This window comes from Trichomycterus rosablanca, chromosome 5, assembly GCF_030014385.1.
Source record: "Trichomycterus rosablanca isolate fTriRos1 chromosome 5, fTriRos1.hap1, whole genome shotgun sequence".
Classification (NCBI taxonomy): Eukaryota; Metazoa; Chordata; class Actinopteri; order Siluriformes; family Trichomycteridae; genus Trichomycterus; species Trichomycterus rosablanca.
The window spans coordinates 15,180,091-15,203,631 of NC_085992.1; the positions used below are offsets into that span (position 1 = coordinate 15,180,091).

Genomic DNA, 23,541 nt, shown 5'->3' on the forward strand with positions numbered 1-23,541 from the left:
ATGAATCACTAATGAATAATGTGGTTAATAAGTACATTGTACAATTGTGTAGAAGTTTGTGCTTTTTCGAGCACTGACAAATCAGTTATTTAGGCATTGATGATGAATAGTGGCTGTGGTTTATTGAAGATGAATCTCTTGACACAATCATCATCTGAACAAGATTGTTTTGTTCTTCCAGAACAGCTTACCTTCTGGCCTTGGTTCTTGTAAAGAAACATGACACCATGCTCATCCACACATTTTTATTTATGTAGCATATTTTAAAATGTTTACAAAGTTTACAAGGAAGAATGAAAAATAAATCAAAGTGTAATAGTGATAGAGTGTTATTAAAAACAGTTAAGATGTAAAATATTACAGCAATTCAGATTGCTTTATATTAATAAAATTGAAAGACAAGAACCATTAGAAGTTCTAGAAAAACATCAAGATAAAAAGATCTGTTACATTAAAGAAATATCAGGTAGCCTACTTGAGTCTTTTCATGATATGGAATGATAATTATAAAATATGTTGCAATTTGTACGAAAATAAACTGTCATGCTACTAGAAAGCATGATAGTATTTCGCAAATATCAGGTCTTTTTTTTATTTTATTATTTTATTATTTTTATTATTTTAAACAACATAACATACAGAACAATAAAAAAAGAATACAAATTCTCGTGGAGGATGTCATACCTATAAATTACAATCTAGGGGGTGCAAAATAATAATAATAAAAAAGAAAATAAGATTAAAAAAAAACAGAGGAACAAGCCATACAATAATACAATGAGAAACTTAAAACAGTAAAATATCAGGTCTTTAAGACAAATAAACTGAGATTTAGAATGAAACGAAACAACCGCCAGAGGATTAAGCTCTGTCGTCATCAAGCCGTCTCTCAGGCAGCGCAGCCCGTGGAGAGCAACTGCAGTGACCGGTTCCGCCGCCTGCAGCCGCCCCGCTCTCGCGAGATTATAACGAGTCTGTCATCGTGACCCGCCGAGCCAGGCGGCGATCGGTCTGCGCAGCGCCGGGTTAAGTCGAACAAGCCTAATGACAAACTGCGTTCCTATTTGACATTAAAGCTGCAGTACGTAACATTAGATTCTAAAAGGAAAAAGGTGGAGCTGGGTGCTGCCACCAAAGGCAAAATAAAACATAATAAAAAATTAAGTTAAAGTTAATATTTGACTGTGAATATGCACTGATTTGATGCTTGCATGTCTTGACTGTGGGAGGAAACCGGAGCACCTGGAGGAAACCCAATTCCTCACACATTTCTTACACATATAGATTTGATGCTTGCAACCATCAGATAATCTGCGCTGTACAGGCATGTGGAGAAAAGATTGTCCAGATGTATCTATCCACAATGGCTTTTGTAAATGAAATATTTCTTGCAACTGAGTGTCGAACAGCAACATGTCAGTTAAAATATCCCCATGGTGTTAGTGAGTGAAATGTGCTGCTCTGCAATAGACCTGTGTATTTAAGAGTGAAGCAGAATGAAGTGGATAGTGAACAGTTATGATTGTAATGCCCTGCAACATTTCCATGTAAAATATTTACTTTGCCTTATATTGAAATGAAATGTAGTTTTTTATGGTTATTAATAGATTAATTGAACAATAAATGCATGTTTAATAAATCACCTGTTTGTGCAGGAGTGGAGCGTAAACTATACTATGCATTACATTAATGTCCAAATCACATGGAAATAGCATGCGTGCTTAGAACTAGAAATGTTTTTGAGTCTAATGTAGGATACAATATATTTTAAACCATAACAGCCTAAACCAGCATTTAAATACTAAATGCCAACTTAACAGATGCCCAGGACATTTCCATTTTCGGCCTTTAGCAGACACCTTTATCCAAAGAGACGTACAGTGCAGTTAGTCAAAGTCAAAGTGAACTTTAAGTTACTTAAAGCGTTTCTCAAGTTACAGTATACTGTCTGAGCAATTGAGGCTTAAGGGCCTGGCTCAAGGGTCCAACAGCAGCAACCTGGCAGCTGTGAGGCTTGAACCAGTGACCTTCTGATTACTAGTCCAGTACCTTAACCACTAGGCTACAGCTTGCAAAGGGTACATCTGATGATTGGGAGGAATTATTGATTATTAATGCCATGGCTGAATAACAGTTTAAATCTTTAAAACCATCAATTATCTTTGTTTCTTAGTTGGTTAAAATCATAACAAATCTACTGTTTAAATCATTATACTGCAGCTCAACACTAGCAAGTAATCAGACACAAAACATAAAAAGAACTACAACTTTATTGTAATTTTAGTGGTACATGAAATGCAAAACAAAAAAATGTTAGAACAAGTCAACAAACTGTAATAGTGATCCTAATATAGAATTGATTTTCATATGCATATTACATATAAATGCAAAAGTACTGAAAAAAAATTTATATGAAAAAACCCACACTTGGACAGTGGTATTAATGAGCTTTCACAGTTCTATATAAGCCATTATTGTCATATTCATTCATGTATAAACTAAATAAACAAATTACAAGAAACACATTTAAAAAAAAAAGTTGCTTGGTCAGTGCTATAAATGAGATTTAATGTTCATATCACATTCTGGATAAACATGGACATAAAAAAATATTGTACACTCAGTGCTAGGCATGAGCGTAGTGTTTAATTATAAGCCCTTAAATCATTCCAAGCAGCTGAAGAGCAACAGAAATGGACAGGATGATCACTCCGAAAAGGCCGATGTAGCCATAGGCCCCGTACATCCTCTTGCTAGGGTCTAGAAGGGGTGAGGAAGTAAATAACGCATTGATAAAACATACAGCAACACATGCAGATGATAGCTTTTAATAAGGTTTAGACTTTTGAAATATCTGATACAATCAAGTATTACCCAACCAATCACAAACCATAATGTTAGTGAAGAAAAACAAATTGCAGCAGACAGCTTCTGTCCAATCTAGCACTAATCTATTCTCTCTCACAAGTGTGAGAAAAAATATAACAGACAAAATTAGAAAATCATGTTTTTGATTTATTCATTTTTCTTTACTGGTTTAAACAGCATGCAATTTTTATATACAATGGGGTTAAACACATGTCCACCCACTTTTTCTTTTATTCATACTTATAGTGCATTTATCATATTTAAATGTACATAAATTTTGACTTTGTACCTACAAATATGAACATTAAAGTATGTATTGTAAGCACAGAAAGACATATTAAAAACCCAAATTAATAAAATAAAAACTATACAGACACCACAAATTTAGTATTTGGGCCCTTTTTTATAACAAATACACCAAAAGTCCCTCTAATGGACTTACAATATAAAAATCCTGCATTGATTTACAAAGCAGTAGCTATATCTTAAATAAGTGTAAGAATAAGTGTGTACTAAAAAAGTACAAGCAGTGTATTTAAGACTCACCACCAGTGTAGTAACCCCAGGCATAGGAGAACCTGCTAGTCACCCAGATAGCACCCAGCACTGCGGCAGCCGTCTAAAGAAAAAAAAATCAGAATAATGTGGATCAAGTCATTAAGAAAAATGAGTTTTCAGTACCCAACACCAAACATTAATCACATTTGTGCTGGTTTCTTGACCAGACAGAAGATATCCATAACAGAGCGGCAGGAGGTGACTTCTAATCAGAAAACCTGAAAAATGTCTGCACAGCGCCAACCAGACCAGGTCATTATTTGAGCTAAGGGAGTAATATGGCAATGAACTCACCTATGTTACATATTAACTAAATTGTAAAACACACCTGCTGGTGCCCAATCTGTTTGGCAATCTTTACAATGCTAATATGTAGTTTATTGTGTTTATGTTGTGCCAAAACCATTCAAATTAGCTTTACAAAAGCACAAATACTCCTAAAAGCATCACGACTGTTGCTGTGGAACATAATCAAAACAGTGAGTTGTAAACTTACGGGATATACCAGTGCAGCAATGGTCTGGAAAACCAGCCACTGTGGGTAGACCTCCAGTGTGTTCTGATGGGCTCTTTGAATGCAGTTGAACACATCATCCTTAGTGCTGTACATTGTGGGGTACTGAAAATGCAAAACAAAATGTTTGCATGTTACACAATGCTTTAGTAAAAAAAAAAATCTAAAATCTTCCTAAGCAAAGAACTGCTTGCTTTACTTAAAACTAAATACCATGTTTGCAGTATAAGTACATCATGTTGTACCCTTAATTTTTATTAGTAAATTGATTAAATGTCATGTACATCTTCATCCTACAAGGTCTGCATGAAAAAGTTTAACACATTGATTTACCAGTTTCTTATGATTTTTAGCCCAAATAAAACTGAAGTCTATCAAGAATTAGATACTGAATATAAAGTAAAAAGCTTATGTTTGTTTATTAGGATTTTTACATCACGTTTTACAATTTTGGTTACATTCATGACAGGAACGGTAGTTACTCATTACACAAGGTTAATCAGTTCACAAAGTTATATCGAGCACAGTCATGGACAATTTAGTGTCTCCATTTCACCTCACTTGAATGTCTTTGGACTGTGGGAAACCGGAGCACCCGGAGGAAACCCACGCGGACACGGGGAGAACATGCAAACTCCGCACACAAAGGACCCGGACCTCCCCACCTGGGGATCAAACCCAGGACCTTCTTGCTGTGAGGCGATAGTACTACCCACTAAGCCACCGTGCCACCCATGGGGACTGATACTTACTGTTCTACTGATACTATTGTAATATGTTACAGTTTAACAAAACAAGAACTGAACTGGATTCATGAAAAATAATTTAATACAAAATCATGTCCAGATGTTAAAATGTAAATGTATTAAAAGGTCACCCCACACTACACAGTCTATTAAATTGAACCACAACCCAAAAGTTGGCAACAGTACAAATGCGTTATCATCCCAACTTTATCTTGAAATGTGTTGCAGGCCTGAAATGCAGGATGAGATGTATATTAACAAAGAAAATGAAGTTGACCAGACAAAACATGAAATATTTTGGGTGTATACTGTCCTCAATAAAATAAAAGTCAAAGTTAATGTAAGAAACATTTTTTAGTTGCATTATCCATACTGTTTTAGCTTTTTAATAGTGTTTGGAAGCTGGTAAAGACAGCAAGCCAGCAATGTTCATGTATCTGACAGCCAGGGCGTGATATCACATTCTTCTAAACCATGCTTACGAGAAAACTTGTACTTAAGTCCAATGTAAACAAGTGGACACCGTCCCTTTTCAAATTCTATACTAAACATGAATAAAAACTCAACTAAAATACATAATCACTGCTAAAACGAACAGTAATAAACTAAAATAAACATTAAATCCACACCCCCTCTTCCAAAGGGCCTAGTTAAAAACAAGTGTGAATCGGTTCAACCAATTCATTCAAAAATCCGATTCCTACGAGTTAATATTGCGTTTGTTGTCGGTTCCATAGCTAATACCGTGGTTGTACTTTGTATCCTCGATTATACTTAAGTGAAACTGTTTATTAGAATTGTGTAAACATTTTAACATGCATAACGCTTATTTTTATGAAAGCTCTTCAGAAGTTCTTCCTATTGTTATAACACTAAAGCGTAGGCTGAAGGTAAACAATCCAGGTTCCACCGTTACATAAGCAACCTGACCTTTAAATACACATCGAATATAAATGTACGATTTATTTAGAAGTAAATAAAGTCTTAATTCACCTTCACATTGTATTTCTTTCGTGCACCTCCGACTTTTACACCAAGGTAAGTCAACATGACCCAGCTGTATAAGTAGGTGAAGATCGCATAGCCGAAATTTGCAGGTAAAATGTCGATGATCTCCATTTTGAAGGTCTCTCAGTAGATCTGCGCTGTGAAGGCTGAAGGTGCAGACGGTTATTAAGCAGGTAAATGCAGAGTCACGCTTTTGTAAGCGAGATTTATGTGTGTAAAAGGGAACAGTTCAACATGGACAGAAGATAACAGTGAAATCTCGCGATAAAACCCAGAGCTGTGAGTGAGAGGAACTCCCAAGCTCACACCCACCCTGCTCCACTGATCTAGTTACTGAAGAGGTCATGTGTAGGTAATAAGTACTAAGAACTTTATTCTTTCTTTAAGGGTGTTTTTAAACTCCAAGCTTGATTTAGCTATTTTCTAACGAAAATAAAGTGACTGTCTCAAAATAGTGTACACCAAAAAGCCCAAACACCCCCCCCCATAGAAATCAGAAAACTAATCAATGCTCTGAACATGCAACATACAATCTTCCCACAGTAAAACTAGTCTTAGATAGATAGATAGATACTTTATTAATCCTGAAGGAAATTAAGGCCTCAGTAGCAAGTTATACAGATCATAAGTAATAATACACACTATAAATATTCACATTATACAAACAAGTACATGCATAATCACACTACAACACACTACAACATGTCCTTAATAGTCTTGTCATTTTCTTAAATTATGTAAATAAACCTAATTTTAAATATTTGACATCCAAGTTTTCTTTTTCAGTAAATTTTACTTCTTTATGCAAGTCAAAAAGGTAGTCCAATAATCCAATGTTTAAATAAAACAACCAGCACACATTGAAGTCCCTGTGACTCATTCCTAACAGCTTTTACTTCTGCAATATGTTTTACCTTCTAAAAAATAACCCAGATGGCAGAGTTGCGTTGAATTATGGACTTTGGTTTTTACTGTTGCTAATGAAAAAAAAAAAAGAATCATTAATCATTAAACATCTGCTAGGTTACTGCTAGGGCTGTTATAATTAAAATTCTGACATTGAATAAATGTTGACATTAAGCTGGCTGATACTGCATAGGCCTGTTTTGAATGTGTTTAGAAGAGATTTTTACCAACAATAAAAAAGAAATAAAAATAACAAGCACCTAAGTCATGGTGGCCTGGATTCAAACCTGATATGGCTATACCAATCAGCCATAACAATTAAACCACCTTGTTTCTACACTCACTGTCCATTTTATCAGCTCCACTTACCATTTAGAAGCACTTTGTAGTTCTACAATTACTGACTGTAGTCCATCTGTTTCTATGCATGCTTTGTTAGCTCCCTTTCACCCTGTTCTTCCACGGTCAGGACCCCCACAGGACCACCATAGAGTAGGTATTATTTGGGTGGTGGTTAATTTTCAGCACTGCAGTGACACGGACATGGTGGTGGTGTGTTAGTGTGTGTTGTGCTGGTATGAGTGAATCAGACACAGCAAAGCTCCTTGAGTTTTAAAATACTGTGTCCAATACTATTAGACACTCCTACCTAGTTGGTCCACCTTGTAGATGTAAAGTCAGAGACGATTGCTCATCTTTTGCTGCTGTTTGAGTTGGTCATCTTCTAGACCTTCATCAGTTGTCACAGGATGCTGCCCACGGGGCGCTGTTGGCAGGATATTTTTGATGGGTGGACTATTCTCAATCCAGCAGTTACAGTGAGGTGTTTCAAAACCCCAACATTGCTGCTGGGTCTAATTTACTTATACCAGCACAACACACACTAACACACCACCACCATGTCAGTGTCACTGCAGTGCTGAGAATGATCCACCACCCAAATAATACCTGCTCTGTGGTGGTACTGTGGGGGTCCTGACCATTAAAGAACAGCATGAAAGGGGGCTAACAAAGCATGCAGAGGTAATTGTAGAACTACAAAGTGCTTCTATATGGTAAGTGGAGCTGATAACATGGACAGTGTGTGTAGAAACAAGGAGGTGGTTTTAATGTTATGGCTGATCGGTGTGTATATATATATATATATATATATATATATATTTAAGCAATAGAACACGAGAGGGAGTGTGTTATCACGAATAACATCACGGCTGTGATTCGGTCGCAGGCACGAGCCGAAGGGGAGTGCCGTAGATCTTCACAGCCGTGATGTTATTCGTGATAACACACGACCTCAAGTGTTCTATTGCTTTTATACAACAGTTTTCACAAAATAAATTAAGAAAATAAATCAAAGAAGCCCTAAATTTAATAATAAATATGCTTTAATATTGACAATACCTTCCGCCAAAAAGTAGTTCCACAACCAATATAAAGTTTAACACTACAAAGCAAACATCCCAAGTTGCAAAAACTCATTTTAGGGAGGTAAGAACAACAACAAGAAAAAGGTAAGAACCTCCGAAGGGAAAAAAAGAAATAAAAAAACCTCTTGCACACACCAGAGGATATACGGGTGATAACAGAACTCTTAGAAGCTGCTAACTGGGCTATTATGCTAACTGTTCGCGTTACAAACACATTAAAGTTCCCTACATAGTGCCCTAGAATGTGTATCAAATCACGGATTTATGTTCGCTACACAGTGCACTAGATAGTGAATTAGACGATTGGTTATGTTCCCTATACAGTGCGATAAATTGTATATCAGATCACGGATTTAAAACGTGATCGGGAGCTGTGTCGCCTGCGTGCACGTTTGTGTGTGAAGTATTATTGGAAAGAAATACAGGAGATAAACTGTTCAGTAGAGCTTTGTTTTATTGCATCCTTAAACTGAACCCACGCATGCGTATACGGCATCAAGCATAACTCCGTATTCTGTGTTAACCCTTTAACGTCTTAAAGACATAGTTCAACAGTGTGCATGCAGCTTGTCGTTACTGGCAACGCGTCAGCGGAGTAATACCGTTGTGGTGTGAAAAGCCCGTGCTGTTGTCACGAATATCAAAACGGTTAGAACGCTTCTCAACCAATCAGATTGTACGGTCGGAACTAACTGTTGTAAATATATATATGCATTATGCCAGATGCCACACAGCACCTAAATCATGGTGGCCTGGATTTAAATCTCACTTTTAGTCCCTGTCCCTAACAATCAACATGTATGTTATTGTAAGAAAAGTGATGAAATCGCAATTGCTAAGTAAGCAAAGGGTATATTTCCACCGCGACCCAGATCAGGACAAAGCTGTTAATGCAAAGAAATGCCTAAATATATACACTACTTCTGTTTGCCTCTGCTTAATACATACCTGCTCGATTATTCGGTATTTACGCTTAATTTACATATGTACGTTTTCACTAGGACACGTCACTTCCTCAGTTTCTGAAACGTGATTGGACAAAACCGTGTCAACGTAAAATGACCTAGCGAAATCTAACGCACCTATTTGGAGAAAACGAAAGTAACAAGTAGAAACGATACTACACATCGATTCTATGAATATCTTACCGTTGTTTCACGGCAAAGTAGCCTAACACTATAATCACATTACACAGAAATTGGGTTCGTTTGATTTTCAGCACTTTTCAGCAGTATTATTATATATTTCTCAATGGAGTCCGGGGGAAAGAATTACATGTCTTCACTCAATGAACACTGTCAGAAAAACAAACTGTCTCTGCAATTTGAAGTGGTGAATACTAAAGGACCAGATCACATAAAAACGTAAGTTATGTTGCCTTTATGTAAAACAGTACAAGGACAGATGCAATATACAGTTACATTTCAACATGTAAGGGACGTATGCAGCCCCGGTTCTGGACTGCTTTGCTTGGGGGGGCAGTAAAACCTAATGAGGGGGCATGTTGATAGTCATGTTTTTGAAGCCAGAAATATATTCAAGGCTTGATTTGTGCATGAATGATGACAGCCAAGCTATTGATACTGGCTTAAAGTGATGTATGAGGTAAATAAATAAAAATGCATGTTTTCGAACTTAAACTTAAAACCCAATGATTAAAAAAAACATGTTGATTATGTAAATGGAGAAAAAAGATTATCTAATTGTATTTCATTTTAATACGCCCCCTTAATTAAATTGCCATTACTAATAGAACAACTCTATTTCTTGAAAGGCTTTAATACAAATTTAAGTCAAAGCTGACAAATGTACCTACACACAGACTGAGAATATTCAAACGTGGAAATAGGAATGAGTGAGAATATTTATATTATTGGGAAATTAAAATATAAAGAAAACAAAAGAATACTAATTCTGTAAAAAAAAAGTGTTTACCAGTATACCTGCCTCTCGCTCACACTAACAGAACATATACTGCCGAACCGAACTGTTTGGGGCAGTCTGCCGATTTTTATATGACTCAAAGAGCCAATCAGGAATAAGCAAGGAAATATCTTCACACTGTAAAACAAAATGCATTTTTGTGATTGGTTCAGAGATAATTTTAAAAATAGCCGTTGCTTGCATTGTGCTTGGGGGGGCAAAGACACAATTTGGGGGGGCAATGCCCCCCTCAGCCCCCCCCTAGCGCCGGCCCTGGACGTATGTCATGTCAGTCTTGAATGTTTAATAATTTTGGAACCTTATTTTGTGTATGTATTTAAACTTTAGTGGAAAGCATTAACAGTAATGTAGAGACTGTTTTAGCTGCAAAAATTGTAGGGCAATTTTATATTAATGGCCATAGTTATGGAATGAAATTTCCAATAACCTAGGTGTCTACATACGTTTGGTCATATAGTGGGCTAGAAATGTATAGTTTAATAAAAAAAAAAATGGTCATAATAATTTTTTCAGGTTCACTATACGGGCGGTAGTGAATAATGAGCCTTATCCTGATGGAGTTGGGCGAAATAAGAAAGAAGCGCATCAAAATGCTGCGAAAAACGCCCTTAGCTGCTTACAAAAGGACGAACCTGTTGGTCAGGTAAGATGAACATTTTTGTATTACCAGTTGAATTTGCAGAATTGTCTGGTATTAAATCTATCTACAAACAAATGACAGTTTAACAGAAAATTCTTAATAAGTAGTCATAAATAATTACTAATAAGAGTGTAGAAACATTAAATGTGCAGATGACAGTGTACCGTGTACTGATACAATTCAGCAATAAACATACAACCCTTCTCCTGGTGGCATGACCTTCTATTTGTATTGTGCCTTTCCCTGTCTTCTTTGTCAGAGCTGTTGTTTGTAAGCTGGCACAACTGTGTTTCATTTTCCTGAGAACTTTCCCCAGTTTTGGTAGTTATGAACCTTGAGGCACGCCCATCCAGGGTGAGCAGAATGCCCCAGTAAAGGCATGACTTCCCACTTTTAATGAGGTGAGGTACGCCCATCAAACCACCTTATAGGGGCAAAGAAAGTGTAAGTGTTAGGATGCTCACAAAATCAGGGCTAAACTGGGAGTTACAGAAAGTTCTCCTGTCCTTCTTTCTGAGAGTTTGGTTAGGGTGGGTAGACGGCAGTGGCCCGCAAGTCCATCACATACTGTGGCATCCATCTCTCATCACTTACTGTCCTGTTTTTACTTGAGATTCTGTATCATGGGTTTAATTTCGTCCTCTCCGGTATGTGGGAATCGCGCTCCCACACTCTCTTGTGCGGAGGTGCACTTTGGCCTGTTTCCCATTACAAAAATGCAGATGCCAGCACCAAGATTTGAGACTCGAGAAAATTACAGTTTTCTGTTTGTTCTCTGGCTCATTAAATAAAGTAACTTAACACTGTTTTTGGTTTTTAAAGAAATGTGACTGACTCTGTGCTGTTATGTTTGTGTTTGCAGACACCAAATCAGTGCTCATCTGACAGTTCTTTAAATTTCACTCAAGCCAACTATACCTGCTGGCTCAATGAATACTCAATGAAGAACACATTAACTTTTAAAGCCATAGAGACCATCAAAAGTTCTCACAACCTGTAAGTGTCAAATTTTTTCAAAATATACCCAATCCAATAATTATATATCAATAATATTTTATTAATGTGGTGTGTTTTTTTTTATTTTTATTTGAGGTCCACTCTTTATGCTTGTAAGTTTATTTGTGGCGATAAAGAATTCCCAGAAGCTGAGGGCAGAGGAAAGAAGGAAGCTAAGGAAGCAGCAGCTAAACTTGTTTATGAAGAACTGCTTAAAGAAAATACAGAAGTATTATATACCTTTAAGAATATATTTTAAATAATACAATATATTTTTAATTTTTTCTGACTGTTTTTACAAATAAATTCTTACCATAGGGCATCAATGAAAATGGCAACGGACCACAAAATACAAATATCCTAGCTCTGAGGTATGAGACTCTTACATTTTCTTATCTCTGTCTGTCTGTCTGTCTGTCTGTCTGTCTGTCTGTCTGTCTATATATGTGTGTGTACATTTATAAGGAATTTTTTCACATTCCAGTGTCTGTGAAATTCAATCACAGTCACAATCACTCCAAAGTTTAGTCGAAGGCGATTCTAGACGAGTGGAGACGTATTGCTGCAAGTAATATGAGTTGACTAACAAGCTTATGTTCAGGTGTTCACAACATACATTTGACCATAACATGTATGTCAATGTAATCAAATATTAGATGTGGCCTGTCTGCCAAACAAACAGTTTTAATTCAGGTCATATTGCTAATTAATTGTTAAAATGTTTCTTACTTTGTTCTGCTTTGTCTTTTATTATAGCAGCTCTCTGAGCCATCTGTCACTGGACTCCAGTAATAATACTGAGAGTAATTTTATAGGGCACATCAACCATTACTGCCAAAAAGCTAAGGCTACCTGCGACTATAAATTAGTGGACAGAAGAGGGTCTTCTCACAGTCCTGAGTGAGTATTGAGCAACCTTTAGAACTGAATGCTTGTTTGTTTTTACATACACATTGCCAAGGACTTTCCAGAATCTTGTATCTTGTTTATTTATTATTGTATCACAGAAATGTTTTTTATTAAAGTATGGTGCATTTATGTAAAAGACAAATGGTAAATGTGGTGATTTGTTCACTGTGAGATCTTTTGTTTTTATATCCTGACCAGCACATTAGACAGCTGCGCCACCTGTGCACATTATTAGATCTCTAAAAAACAGAGTCATGTAGAAGTGAAATTCCTTTGCTCCACCATGCTAACAATATCAAATCATGAATAATACAGCAAAAACAAATGTATACGTGTCTGTACCTTCAGGCTTTACTCTGGATAATTCCTTTCTAGGAATCTCTTTGTACCTTCCACTCTAAACCTTGACCAGATGGGTCACTGCTGCAAAACAGAATGTTACAACCACCATATTTTTAAAAAGACATTGTGTTACCTGCCACATGAATTCTTATCAAGATCTGTGCATTTATGTAATTAGATACCTGACTTGTTGACTTGCCTTTTTTGTTTTGTGGAATGTCTTCAACGTACTGATAGACCTGCAAAGAGATGGAAGACATAACATAAAGAGAAGAGACATAACTAATGCAATTACGACCTCTGCTGGCTGATTGAGAAAAGAGTGCTCTCAGGGTGTGTCTCTCCATACACAGTGCTGAGCTGCACTGCACTCGTCAAAGTGTAGGCTATAAGATGCATACGGCATGCTGCCCACATGTCGGAGGGGGCATGGGTTACCTTCGTTCTCCTCAATTAGAGCAGGGATCGGCACTGGTGGAGAGGAAGCATGACGCAATCGGGCAAATTGGACGCGCTAAAAGGGAGAAAAAAGGGGGAGAAAATGCATAAATAAAATAAAAAATAATTAAAACCACGGATTATAAAATTGGGGGCTAAATATTTTTTTCCCTATCACATTCATTTCTTTTGTCTTCTAGATTTGTATACAAGGTCTTGATAAAAAACAAAGAATTTCCTGAAGGATGTGGAAAGACTGCAAAAGAGGCTAAACAAAATGCAGCCAGGTTAGCCTGGAATGAACTCCAAGAACAGTCAGATTGGAGTCAGGTATACCTGCTATCATTGTAATTGAGTTTTAAAATAGGGTCTGATTGTCAGGTAACATGTGATTTTATCAGAATTTTGTTTACAGATTGCAAGTACATCAACTAGTTCTCCATCAACATCCAAAATGAGGTAGGGCTGAAAAGAAAAAACACTAAACCTTACATTTACACTAGTCAAAGTCACTGTTGTTATTAGTGTGTTGGGGTGTGTAGGAAGTCTTTGTTGCTGCTTGTGCTTGGGAATTGCTTGTCTCCACAAAGTACACACTCTTCTAAATAATATTTACATGGTACAGTATTACATAAGAGAAACAACAATTTTTTATTTCTGTATGTGGGCAAAACAGAGCTAAACTCATCAAGAAACAGAAATATGATTTCAAACACACAAGCCACATTATTGCTCTATGGATCTACCAGAGCCATTTGTTGGGATTTGTTGCTTAACTGCATCATGCTTAATGTGCAAAAATGCATATAATATGCAAAGCAAATCTCTGTTAAATTGTATGCAGTGCTTTGTCTTGATGTCAATTGATGTTACTGTTACATACATCACAGTTCCACTCCTGCATAGAAAGTAAACAGTTGCTCATTGCGTAGAAGTGATAATGCAGGGTCACGACTTACTTAAAGGTAATAAATGTTCATAACAGTTTTTGTGTGTTTTCTTAATAGTGAGTCTGCTGATGACGTCAGCTCATCACTGAATACGTCCAAAAATCAGACTACAGACGATTCTGTTGTCTTTAAAGACTCATCTTATGTAAGTACCTAATCATGCACCTAAAATAAATATACAGGACTATACTAAAATGACAAGTATACCCTAGGTATATTAGGTTTTTCACACAGTACAAAAATAATGATTCAGTTTCCATATTTCAGCAATTTAAAAAATGTTTTACAATAAAGACGGATGCAATGCAACTGTATTTTCCCTGAGAATTAAACTTAAGCTAACTAGATACACACAACAATAAAAAAAAAACCTGACATATTCCATATTAGTGTCACACTTGTGTATTATCCCAAAATGAGGATAAAAGGGATAAAGAATAATATTATAAATTATGGATATTGTGCTTTTTAAGGTTGGAAATGGTTTCAGGAAGGAATATGAGTCGCTGCTGGGAGATTCGTTTATACTATGAACATAACGATGAATCTGAAGATACCTAAAGATATGCTATTTAGGGAGAGAATATTTGTTTGACAGTTGCTGAAAAGACACAAAGATATCCTCAACAAATAAGTCTTTTAACATGTTAATCTTCTAAATGATGGGTTATAGCTATATGGGCTAGGAAAGAAGAGGTCTGCAAACCAAAATACTGTTAAAATTGTTTCCAACTCTTGAGAGTAGACTTAATAATATTGTGATTTCTCCATATGTAGCCAGTACTGTATTATACTAATATTGGCAGCCCAATAATAAAACATGAAATTAGTAAGAGCTAAACCTTCTAAAGACCTAGGTTTTTTCAAAATATTTTTCCCAATTCAGGATACCCTATTTTTTTTACCATGACCAATTCTGAATAGAAAAGCTGGAAAACATAGCTTAAAGGTTAAATCGATACTAAGTTGTCCATGACTGTGTTTGACATTAAAACTTGAATCTTGTGCAACAAAGTGTAAAACATGACGTTAAAATCCTAATAAATAATAATAAAAGGTAAAATCAATGACCAAGACTTTTTAAGGTACAGCTAAAAAAATTGGGATTTTTTATCTTTAGTATTATTGTTTTTAATATTGTTAAACTATATCCAGGATGAGTAAACTGATTTGTCTTAGAAAAGCTCACTAATATGATCTTCAGACATTATGAATCATTGAATGAGGGTGTGAGAATTAATGAACTTAAACCATTTCTCTGAAGAGTGCCAGCCTTAAACAAAAGCTCTGCTTAGCTGATGCTGTGCTGAATACACTTCACTTTTTGAATATGCCAAGATAGGTCTCACATAATGTCTGCTTCTATGTTCATCAGCAGACGTCGGTACCAAGTTATATCAGTATCAGTATTGCTAAAGTGTGTGGCTTAATACTTTTGTCATGGTTTGTTTATTTCTTGTAATTTAGATAGATACTTTGAGCAGCACGGTGGCTTAGTGGGTAGCACTGTTGCCTCACAGCAAGAAGGTCCTTTCTGTGCGGAGTTTGCATGTTCTCCCTGTGTTTCCTCCCACAGTCCAAAAACATGCCACCAGGCTAACTGGAAACACTGAATTCCTATAGATACCTAGCCGCTAGATGCACAAACCAGTGCATTGTAGTGCCGGTCCCAAGCCCGGATAAAATAGGGAGGGTTGTGTCAGAAAGGGCATCCGGCGTAAAAATTGTGCCAAATCAATGCGGATCATGATCCGCCGAGAGCCGACCCCGCAAACGAACGGTACAAAGACAAAGAAGAAGAAGAAGAATTTAGATAGATACTTTATTGATCCCTTACAGGGAATTTCTTTGTTAATTTTAATGTACTCTGATTATACTCTGATTGTAATTGTAGGAACCAGAACCAAAAAATTGCAAAGATGTAAAGCCAAAAGTGAAGTAAGTCATTCATTCTTTATTGTTTAGATTCTCCTTCATTTTAGTTTATCAAATTAAGCTCATTATTTTTGTGATCCATGGTCCTTTTAAGCAAGTGACATCTTCCTTATGTTTTAGGTTAGCGGCAAACTTCCAGAATTCACCTACGAACATTAAAGTGGTAATGAATTAAAGTTACAATAAAATCCAGCTTTATATGAAATTTCTCAAGAATTTAATTTCTCAAGGTATTTTTTTCATAATATTTTAAGGAGAGACCTAATATGAATGTCCCTCAACAACCTTCAAAAAAAGATTCCACAGGGGTCAATCCATCAACAAAAACACGGTAAGTTTTTTCTTCAGTTAACCTCAAAGCCAGCAAGTATAATGTGTAATGTAAAGAACCCCTTGTAACTTCAAGACTAGCTTTGATCATGCAACACATTACCTTGCAAATGTACTAAATTTTTGACGTGTGTGGGTCCAATGATTTACATTTTAAAAGAATAATTAGCCAATCTTTTTAAGTTCCTTCAATATGGTAGTGTGTCAAAAAAGCACAAGTCAAGGAAGCATTCAAACAAGTCAGGGTTCTAATCATAGACAAGTACAGATCTGGGACACAGCACTTTACAAAAAAAGTACTTTACACGGGAGTGAATACTTATCAAAGAAAATGAGTGTCCAGTGTAAAATCCCCTGTATAACATTTATATTTATTTATTTATATAAAAATATTATTTTTGGAAACTATTGCTTAACAGTGCACAAATAATTCATAGTAGTGAAATCAAGCAGTAGCAGAAATGACTGCTGTTTTGGAGACTTTTAGAAGTTTCATTAATTTAAATAATGAATAGTTCTGTGTGTGGTTTCCTTTAATAAAAATTTTATTACGCCACTTGGGTGGTGCAGAGATAAATTATGTTTGCCACTAATCAGAAAAGGTTGGGACAGCATGGAAAATGCAAATAATAAAAAAAAAAAACCAGTTTCTTACATTTACTTTTACTTTTATTTGATTGCAGACAGGACGAACCTGAGATATTTCATGTTTTGTCTGCTCAACTTCATTTAATTTATTCATAAACATCCATTCCTGCATTTCAGGCCTGCAACACATTCCATAAAAAGTTAGGACAGTAAAGCATCTACCACTTTATAATGTCGCCATTTTTTTCACCACATTTCACCACATCCCATTCTTCCTGCAAACACGTCTTAAGATGTGCAACAGTACAGGGTTTTTTCGTTTCAAAATTCTCCACACATTCTCTATTGGGGACAGGTCAGGACTGCAGGCAGGCCAGTCCAGCACCCGTACCCTCTTCTTCCACAGCCATGCCTTTGTAATGTGTGCAGCATGTGGTTTTGCATTGTCTTGTTGAAAAATGCATGGACGTCCCTGGAAAAGATGACGTCTTGAAGGCAGCACGTTGCTCTAAGATCTCAAAGTCTCAATGTACTTTTCTGCATTAATGCTGCCATCACAGAAGTGTAAATGACCTTTGCCAAGGGCACTGACACAGCCCCATACCATGACAGACCCTGACTTTTGGACTTGTTGCTGATAACAGTCCGGATGCTGCTTTTCGTCTTTGGTCCTGAGCACACAGTGTCTTTTCTTGCAAAAAAGACCTGGAATGCCAATTCATCTGATCACAATACATTTCCACTGCGATGGTCCATCCTAGATGCCTCCGAGCCCAGAGAAGTCGATGCCGCTTCTGGACATGGTTAACATAAAGCTTATTTTTTGCACAGTAAAGTTTTAAGCAACATTTGTGCATGTAACTCTGTATTATAGGGCTTGACAAAGGTTTGCCAAAGTAATCCCTCACCCATGTGGTTATATCAGCTATTGTTGAGCGGCAGTTCTTGATGCAATGCCATCTGAGGGATCGGAGATCACGGGCGTTCAGCTTAGGTTTGCGCCCTGGCCTTTATGCACTGAAATTCCTCCCGATTCCTTGATTTATTCTATGATATTATGCACTGTAGAGGAGAAATATGCAAATCCCTTCCAATCTTTCTTTGAGGTTCATTGTTTTTAAACATTTCAATCATTTTTTCACATATTTGTTGACAAACTGGAGATCCTCTGATCATCTTTGTTCATCAAAGACTCAGCCTTTTCTTGGACGCTGCTTTTGTACCAAACCATGATTACAATCACCTGTTGACATCACCTGTTTGAAATCACATCATAATTTAGTTTTTTCACCTTTTCACCTAGTTTTTCACCTAAATTGCCCCGGTCCCAACTTTTTTTTGGACTGTGTTGCAGGCCTGAAATGCTGGATGAGTTTCCGTTATGAATTGGCATCCTGGAAGAGTTATGTTACTGCATTGCGCCCAATGATTTCAGGCGTGCTGGACCTGTTGCAACCCTGACCAGGATTAAGTGGTGGTAAAACGATGAAAACGGAATGAAAAAAATATGAAAGTTCTATATGATGTCTTTATTTATATGTATTTTTGGCACTTTCTCTTGTGTTGTAGGCTTGAAGAAGATTTTGAGTCTATAGATCGAATTGGAAAAGGAGGTTTTGGTCGTGTGTACAAGGCCAAACATACAATTGAGGGAAACTATTATGCTGTTAAAATAGTAAAGTTTACCAAGTGAGTAATTACATTCCAACTGCTATCGTTTATATGTGAATCTACTTACTTATTTTATGTGTCTCTAAACTCATATAACTGCATACCCCTAAAATCAAGCACTTGCAACCTTTGTTGTATGCACACTTGCACACATGATGCCCAGGGAAAGATGCAGGATAGCACACTTTTCTATGTGTAGTTGAAGGCTGATTTTTTCCACTAGACAGTAGCAATGTTATACAGAGAGCTTAACATGTACTTTTACCCAGACAGTAGGTATTGTTTTGGAATCCACCGCTAAAAAGAAGCATTTGATGGTTTCACAGGTTTTCACAGGTTTCATCTGAGACGTGTTCTAGTTTGCAGCCTTTCTTGGCAACAAAATACTCATTATTACCTGGGGTGCCAATAATTGTGGCAGGGACTGCACCTTTATATTTCCTAACATAACATATTAACTGTTTTGTTGGACTTAGCCTAATAATATTTTATGTGCTTAAATTCTGCAGGAAGGCCAAAAATGAGGTGAAAGTTCTGTCTCGTCTTAACCATGTTAACATAGTCCGATACCACACAGCATGGATAGAGCACACCGCTTATGGAGGCGACTTTTCAGAAAGTTTCAGCACTTCCAGGTTTCTATTTTTTTTATTTATTTTTTTTTTATTTTTTTTTACCAACAGTATTATTAGGTAAAATTAATTATGGACTGAATTTTATGGAGATTCATGTGTACATTGCTTAGACAGTTTTCTAGTGGATTAAAGAATACATGTCATTTACCTTCATATTTAAAGCTAGACTTTATGGAATAATTAACATCTATCACTTGACGGCATGTTCAAAACATCTAGGTCAACAATAGTGTCCATAGAACTATGCTACCTGAGGAAGCGGCCTTAAGGAATTAAAAAATGTCCTGTTATTTGTCATGTGGTTATTAAGTGAACACCAGCATTCTGATTTTGATGCAAATTCAGCTCATGCATAGGCTAGATAAAGCCTATGAACTGAGTATAGGAAAAGCTAGCTTCAGCAATACAAGACAGATTAGGACTCCCACTTGGGCCCACTCCAAATCCAACTAAATTTTTTGGCGTCCACATGTAAACATCACTTTTAACCTGACATCATGTCTCCCTGTGTTGCTTTTGTTTTTAATGTTACAAGCTCTGGCAGTGCATCGGACCGCAAATACCTCTACATTCAAATGGAGTTCTGTGAGGGAAATACTCTTTATAAGTGGATTGATGAAAAAAACAGTGAGCCTGAAGAGCACCTACAACGAAGACAGGAAGCAGCGGCGATCATGAATCAAGTCCTGGATGCAGTGTGTTTTGTGCATGAAAAAAAACTCATTCACAAGGATTTGAAGGTGAGTCATGTGCACTAATTTAATATCAACCTACTGCAACATTTACTCCTCTACAAAAATGCTAACTAAAGGCCAAATTACCACCACTGTAAATTACATTAAAACCACCTCCTTGTTTCTCCACTCCATTTTATCAGCTCCACTTACCATATAGAAGCACTTTGAAGTTCTACAATTACTGACTGTAGTCCATCTATTTCTCTACATACTTTTTAACCTGCTGCTGTGTCTGATCCACTCATACCAGCACAACACACACTAACACACCACCACCATGTCAGTGTCACTGCAGTGCTGAGAATGATCCACCACCTAAATAATACCTGCTCTGTAGTGGTCCTGGGGGAGTCCTGACCATTAAAGAACAGCATGAAAGGGGGCGAACAAAGCATGCAGAGAAACAGATGGACTACAGTCAGTAATTGTAGAACTACAAAGTGCTTCTATATGGTAAGTGGAGCTAATAAAATGGAGTGGAGAAACAAGGAGGTGGTTTTAATGCTATGTCTGATCAGTGTATAGTGTGTTTTATGAGTGACTCATCTGAGCATTTCTTAATTTGAAACAGCCAGCAAACATAATGTTTAAGAATGACAACACGGTGAAGATAGGAGATTTTGGACTTGTTACTGAGGAAGCGGAAGATACACTGGAATACAGTAGGGGTGGAGGAACTCGTTCTTACATGAGCCCAGAACAGGTAACTCAGTCACACATTACATAATTCTGATTTTGTACACTTGAAAAAAGGGTTTGAGGTTTACGTACTACGTACACTTGTAAGAAACTTGCATGTATTGGAAGGCTTGGGATATCAATTATTTTTCTGGCCTCCTAATTCCTTGCATGTGAATGATTGACTACAGTTGAAAAGTACATGGAACAGTGTTCTATTTGCCATGGTCTGGAAAAAAGGTTCAAATGTCACTTTTATGCTGACAGGAATTTTGTCCGGATGGGTAGATGAAATTTAAGGAACACTGCTAAAACAAAGGCCACAGTCAAGAGGGCTGTCGTGCAAGGAAGTAGCCTGTGCTTTAAAATTGGATGCAGTCAAACAAGCCCTATTTTTATCAGCACAACAGACCACAGTAAATTACATTTGTTTTTTTACACCAGAATTTTTTTTTAGAAAACCCACAATAAATGTATAGAGGAATTCAAATTTATGTACGTTTTTGAACAAAGAAGTTCTATATGTGTTCCAATCATTCAGTCAGTAAAAGTTCCAAGTGAATCAATGAATGTCCCTTGCAAGTGTAATCAACATTTGACCATGTCTGTGTATATACTGTACATTGTAAATGTATTTGACTAACTTGGTAAATGTTTTTATATGGTTTAGATAGAGAAAATGCCCTATGACAGAAAGGTGGATATTTTTGCCCTGGGCCTTATTTACTTTGAGCTGGTTTGGTTGCTTGAAACAGTGGCTGAAAGATCAAAGGTTGGTGAAATTATGGTTTTGTATTATTATGATAATAAAGTACCCTTGAACAGGCTGTTACTGCATTGAAAGTGAACCGAGCACAACCCTGACTAGAATAAAGTGGTGGTAAAACATGAAAATAATGATGACAAATCCACAGCATTTATCGGATTCTCTTATTCAGAATGTAACCTATCATGCTTTTTGGATGTAGGGGTACTTAAATCTTTCAGCTGTATTAAATCAATACAAACCAAACATGAATAATAATTTTCACTCTTGTTGTTTTAGATTTGGAACGATATAAGAGAAAAGACGTTTCCAGCACAATTCACTGTAAAATTTGATTTTGAAGTAAGTGTGCATTAATAATGACTAACAGACTGGAATTTTAAATGATTGTCAGTATAAATGTAATACAATGATTTTTTAAAAATTAGTGAGATCTGGGGGGCTTGCATGGCACAGTTGGCCGTGTCTGAGGATGGGTAGGTTGTACAGAGTTTCTCCTCTCTGCTGCTGTGATTACGCCTCTGTGCTGTGGGGCAAACATGGAGATCAGCATCTCTTCAAGCACAGTGATGCTCTGCATGTGGGTACTAGCCTCTGGGTACAGTGAATAAGAAGTGGCTGGTTTAACTGTGTGCAATTCGGAAGGGGCACGTGACAGTCCGCAGCCATAATGGGATGGTGAAAGTGGCAGAGAATTGCAATATGCAACTGGGAATGAGGAAGACAAAGTGGGGGAAATAAAATAAAAAATGAAAATAGTAAGATTTCTTTTTCACAGTCTGGCTAAAACCAAGCCTGGTTGGAATTAATTAGATGAACTGGCTTGATTAGGTAAGCAGGGTGATATATGTATTAAACAGCTTTGCTACTTAAATAACTAACTTTTCCTCTTTTCAAATTATTTAGCACAAGCTAATCGGACAAATGCTGTATGTCAACCCTGAGGAGCGCCCCGAAGCCTTTCAGCTCCGGAAAGTGATGGAGGAGTACTTACAGAAATATCATTAAAAGTATGCTGCAAGTATGTGGACACCTGACTATGAGCTTCATGCATCTCATTGCAAAACCATTGGCATTAATGTGGAGTTAAGACCAATACATCTCCCCACTGTAACAGCCTGTAGTTTTGGCAAACACTGGCCGCTAGGCAGGAGAACCCTTGACAGGGCGCCAATGTTTTACAAGGCTTGAGCCACCCCAGCCCCCACCCATCTCCAGACCTAGCCAATCATGTCTCTGTATATGCCTGGCCAGCTGATTGCATCGCTGAGACTGGAACCCGGTGGTGGTCTAAAGTAATAATACACATCTTAGCTTTGTTTTTGGCTAAAACACTAGAACTCAATAAATGGGCGTGGCATACACATACTTTTGTTAGTTGATTAACTGCTTAGTTGATTAAATAATGTTGATGAAGCACTTTAGTATTTACATTGTATTGTACAAAACCCCTTTTTTTGGAAAAGTTGGGCCTTTCGTAAAATATGAAAAAATAATCTGTGATTTGTTAATTCTTTTCAATCTATATTTAACTGATGAAAGTAAAAAAGAAAAGATCATCGATATTTCATTCATCAACTTCGTTGTATTTCGTAAATATAAACACATTTAGAATTTGACGGCTGTAAAACACTCAAAAAAGTTGGGACATAGGCATGTTTAACACTGTGTTCCATTAGCTTTTCTGTTAATTACACTTTTTCTGCACTTCTCGATACACCAAACATGTTCAACAGCTTTCATTTGGCTTTTGCAGCTTTCGGTAATAACAGTCTAGATACTCCTGTCCGTCTTTGTTATGGGAAAGTCATTGTTCTTTTCCTCCAAAGCTGAAACTGGACTCATCTGCCACATTTCTGCATAGAATTGATGTCTAGCTTTCTCTTTGTGTAATACACTTTTTGGAGTGTCTTTCTAAATGTAAAACATTGGAAATCTTTTACACGTTCAGACTT

At 36.8% G+C, this 23,541-nt stretch overlaps 2 protein-coding genes across 2 annotated transcripts; one reads left to right on the forward strand and one right to left on the reverse strand.

Annotated features, from left to right (window-relative positions):
- Nucleotides 1–2,252: 2,252 nt before the first annotated feature.
- mgst3b (microsomal glutathione S-transferase 3b) lies at nt 2,253–5,953 on the reverse strand. Its single transcript, XM_062995769.1, has 4 exons — nt 5,680–5,953; nt 3,923–4,045; nt 3,415–3,487; nt 2,253–2,760 (listed from the first exon to the last, which is right to left on the reverse strand). The coding sequence occupies exons 1-4, from the start codon at nt 5,803–5,805 to the stop codon at nt 2,660–2,662; spliced, it is 423 nt and encodes a 140-aa protein (XP_062851839.1). The 5' UTR covers nt 5,806–5,953; the 3' UTR covers nt 2,253–2,659.
- A 3,325-nt stretch (nt 5,954–9,278) lies between these two features.
- On the forward strand, nt 9,279–22,954 carry eif2ak2 (eukaryotic translation initiation factor 2-alpha kinase 2). The gene is made up of 19 exons (XM_062995770.1): nt 9,279–9,391; nt 10,485–10,614; nt 11,474–11,607; nt 11,704–11,836; nt 11,926–11,978; nt 12,364–12,507; nt 13,497–13,626; nt 13,712–13,755; nt 14,304–14,391; nt 16,141–16,184; nt 16,302–16,344; nt 16,436–16,512; nt 18,669–18,788; nt 19,280–19,405; nt 19,941–20,145; nt 20,714–20,845; nt 21,491–21,592; nt 21,866–21,928; nt 22,493–22,954. Exons 1-19 carry the CDS (start codon nt 9,279–9,281, stop codon nt 22,592–22,594), a joined length of 1,983 nt encoding a protein of 660 aa, XP_062851840.1. The 3' UTR covers nt 22,595–22,954.
- Nucleotides 22,955–23,541: the final 587 nt, after the last annotated feature.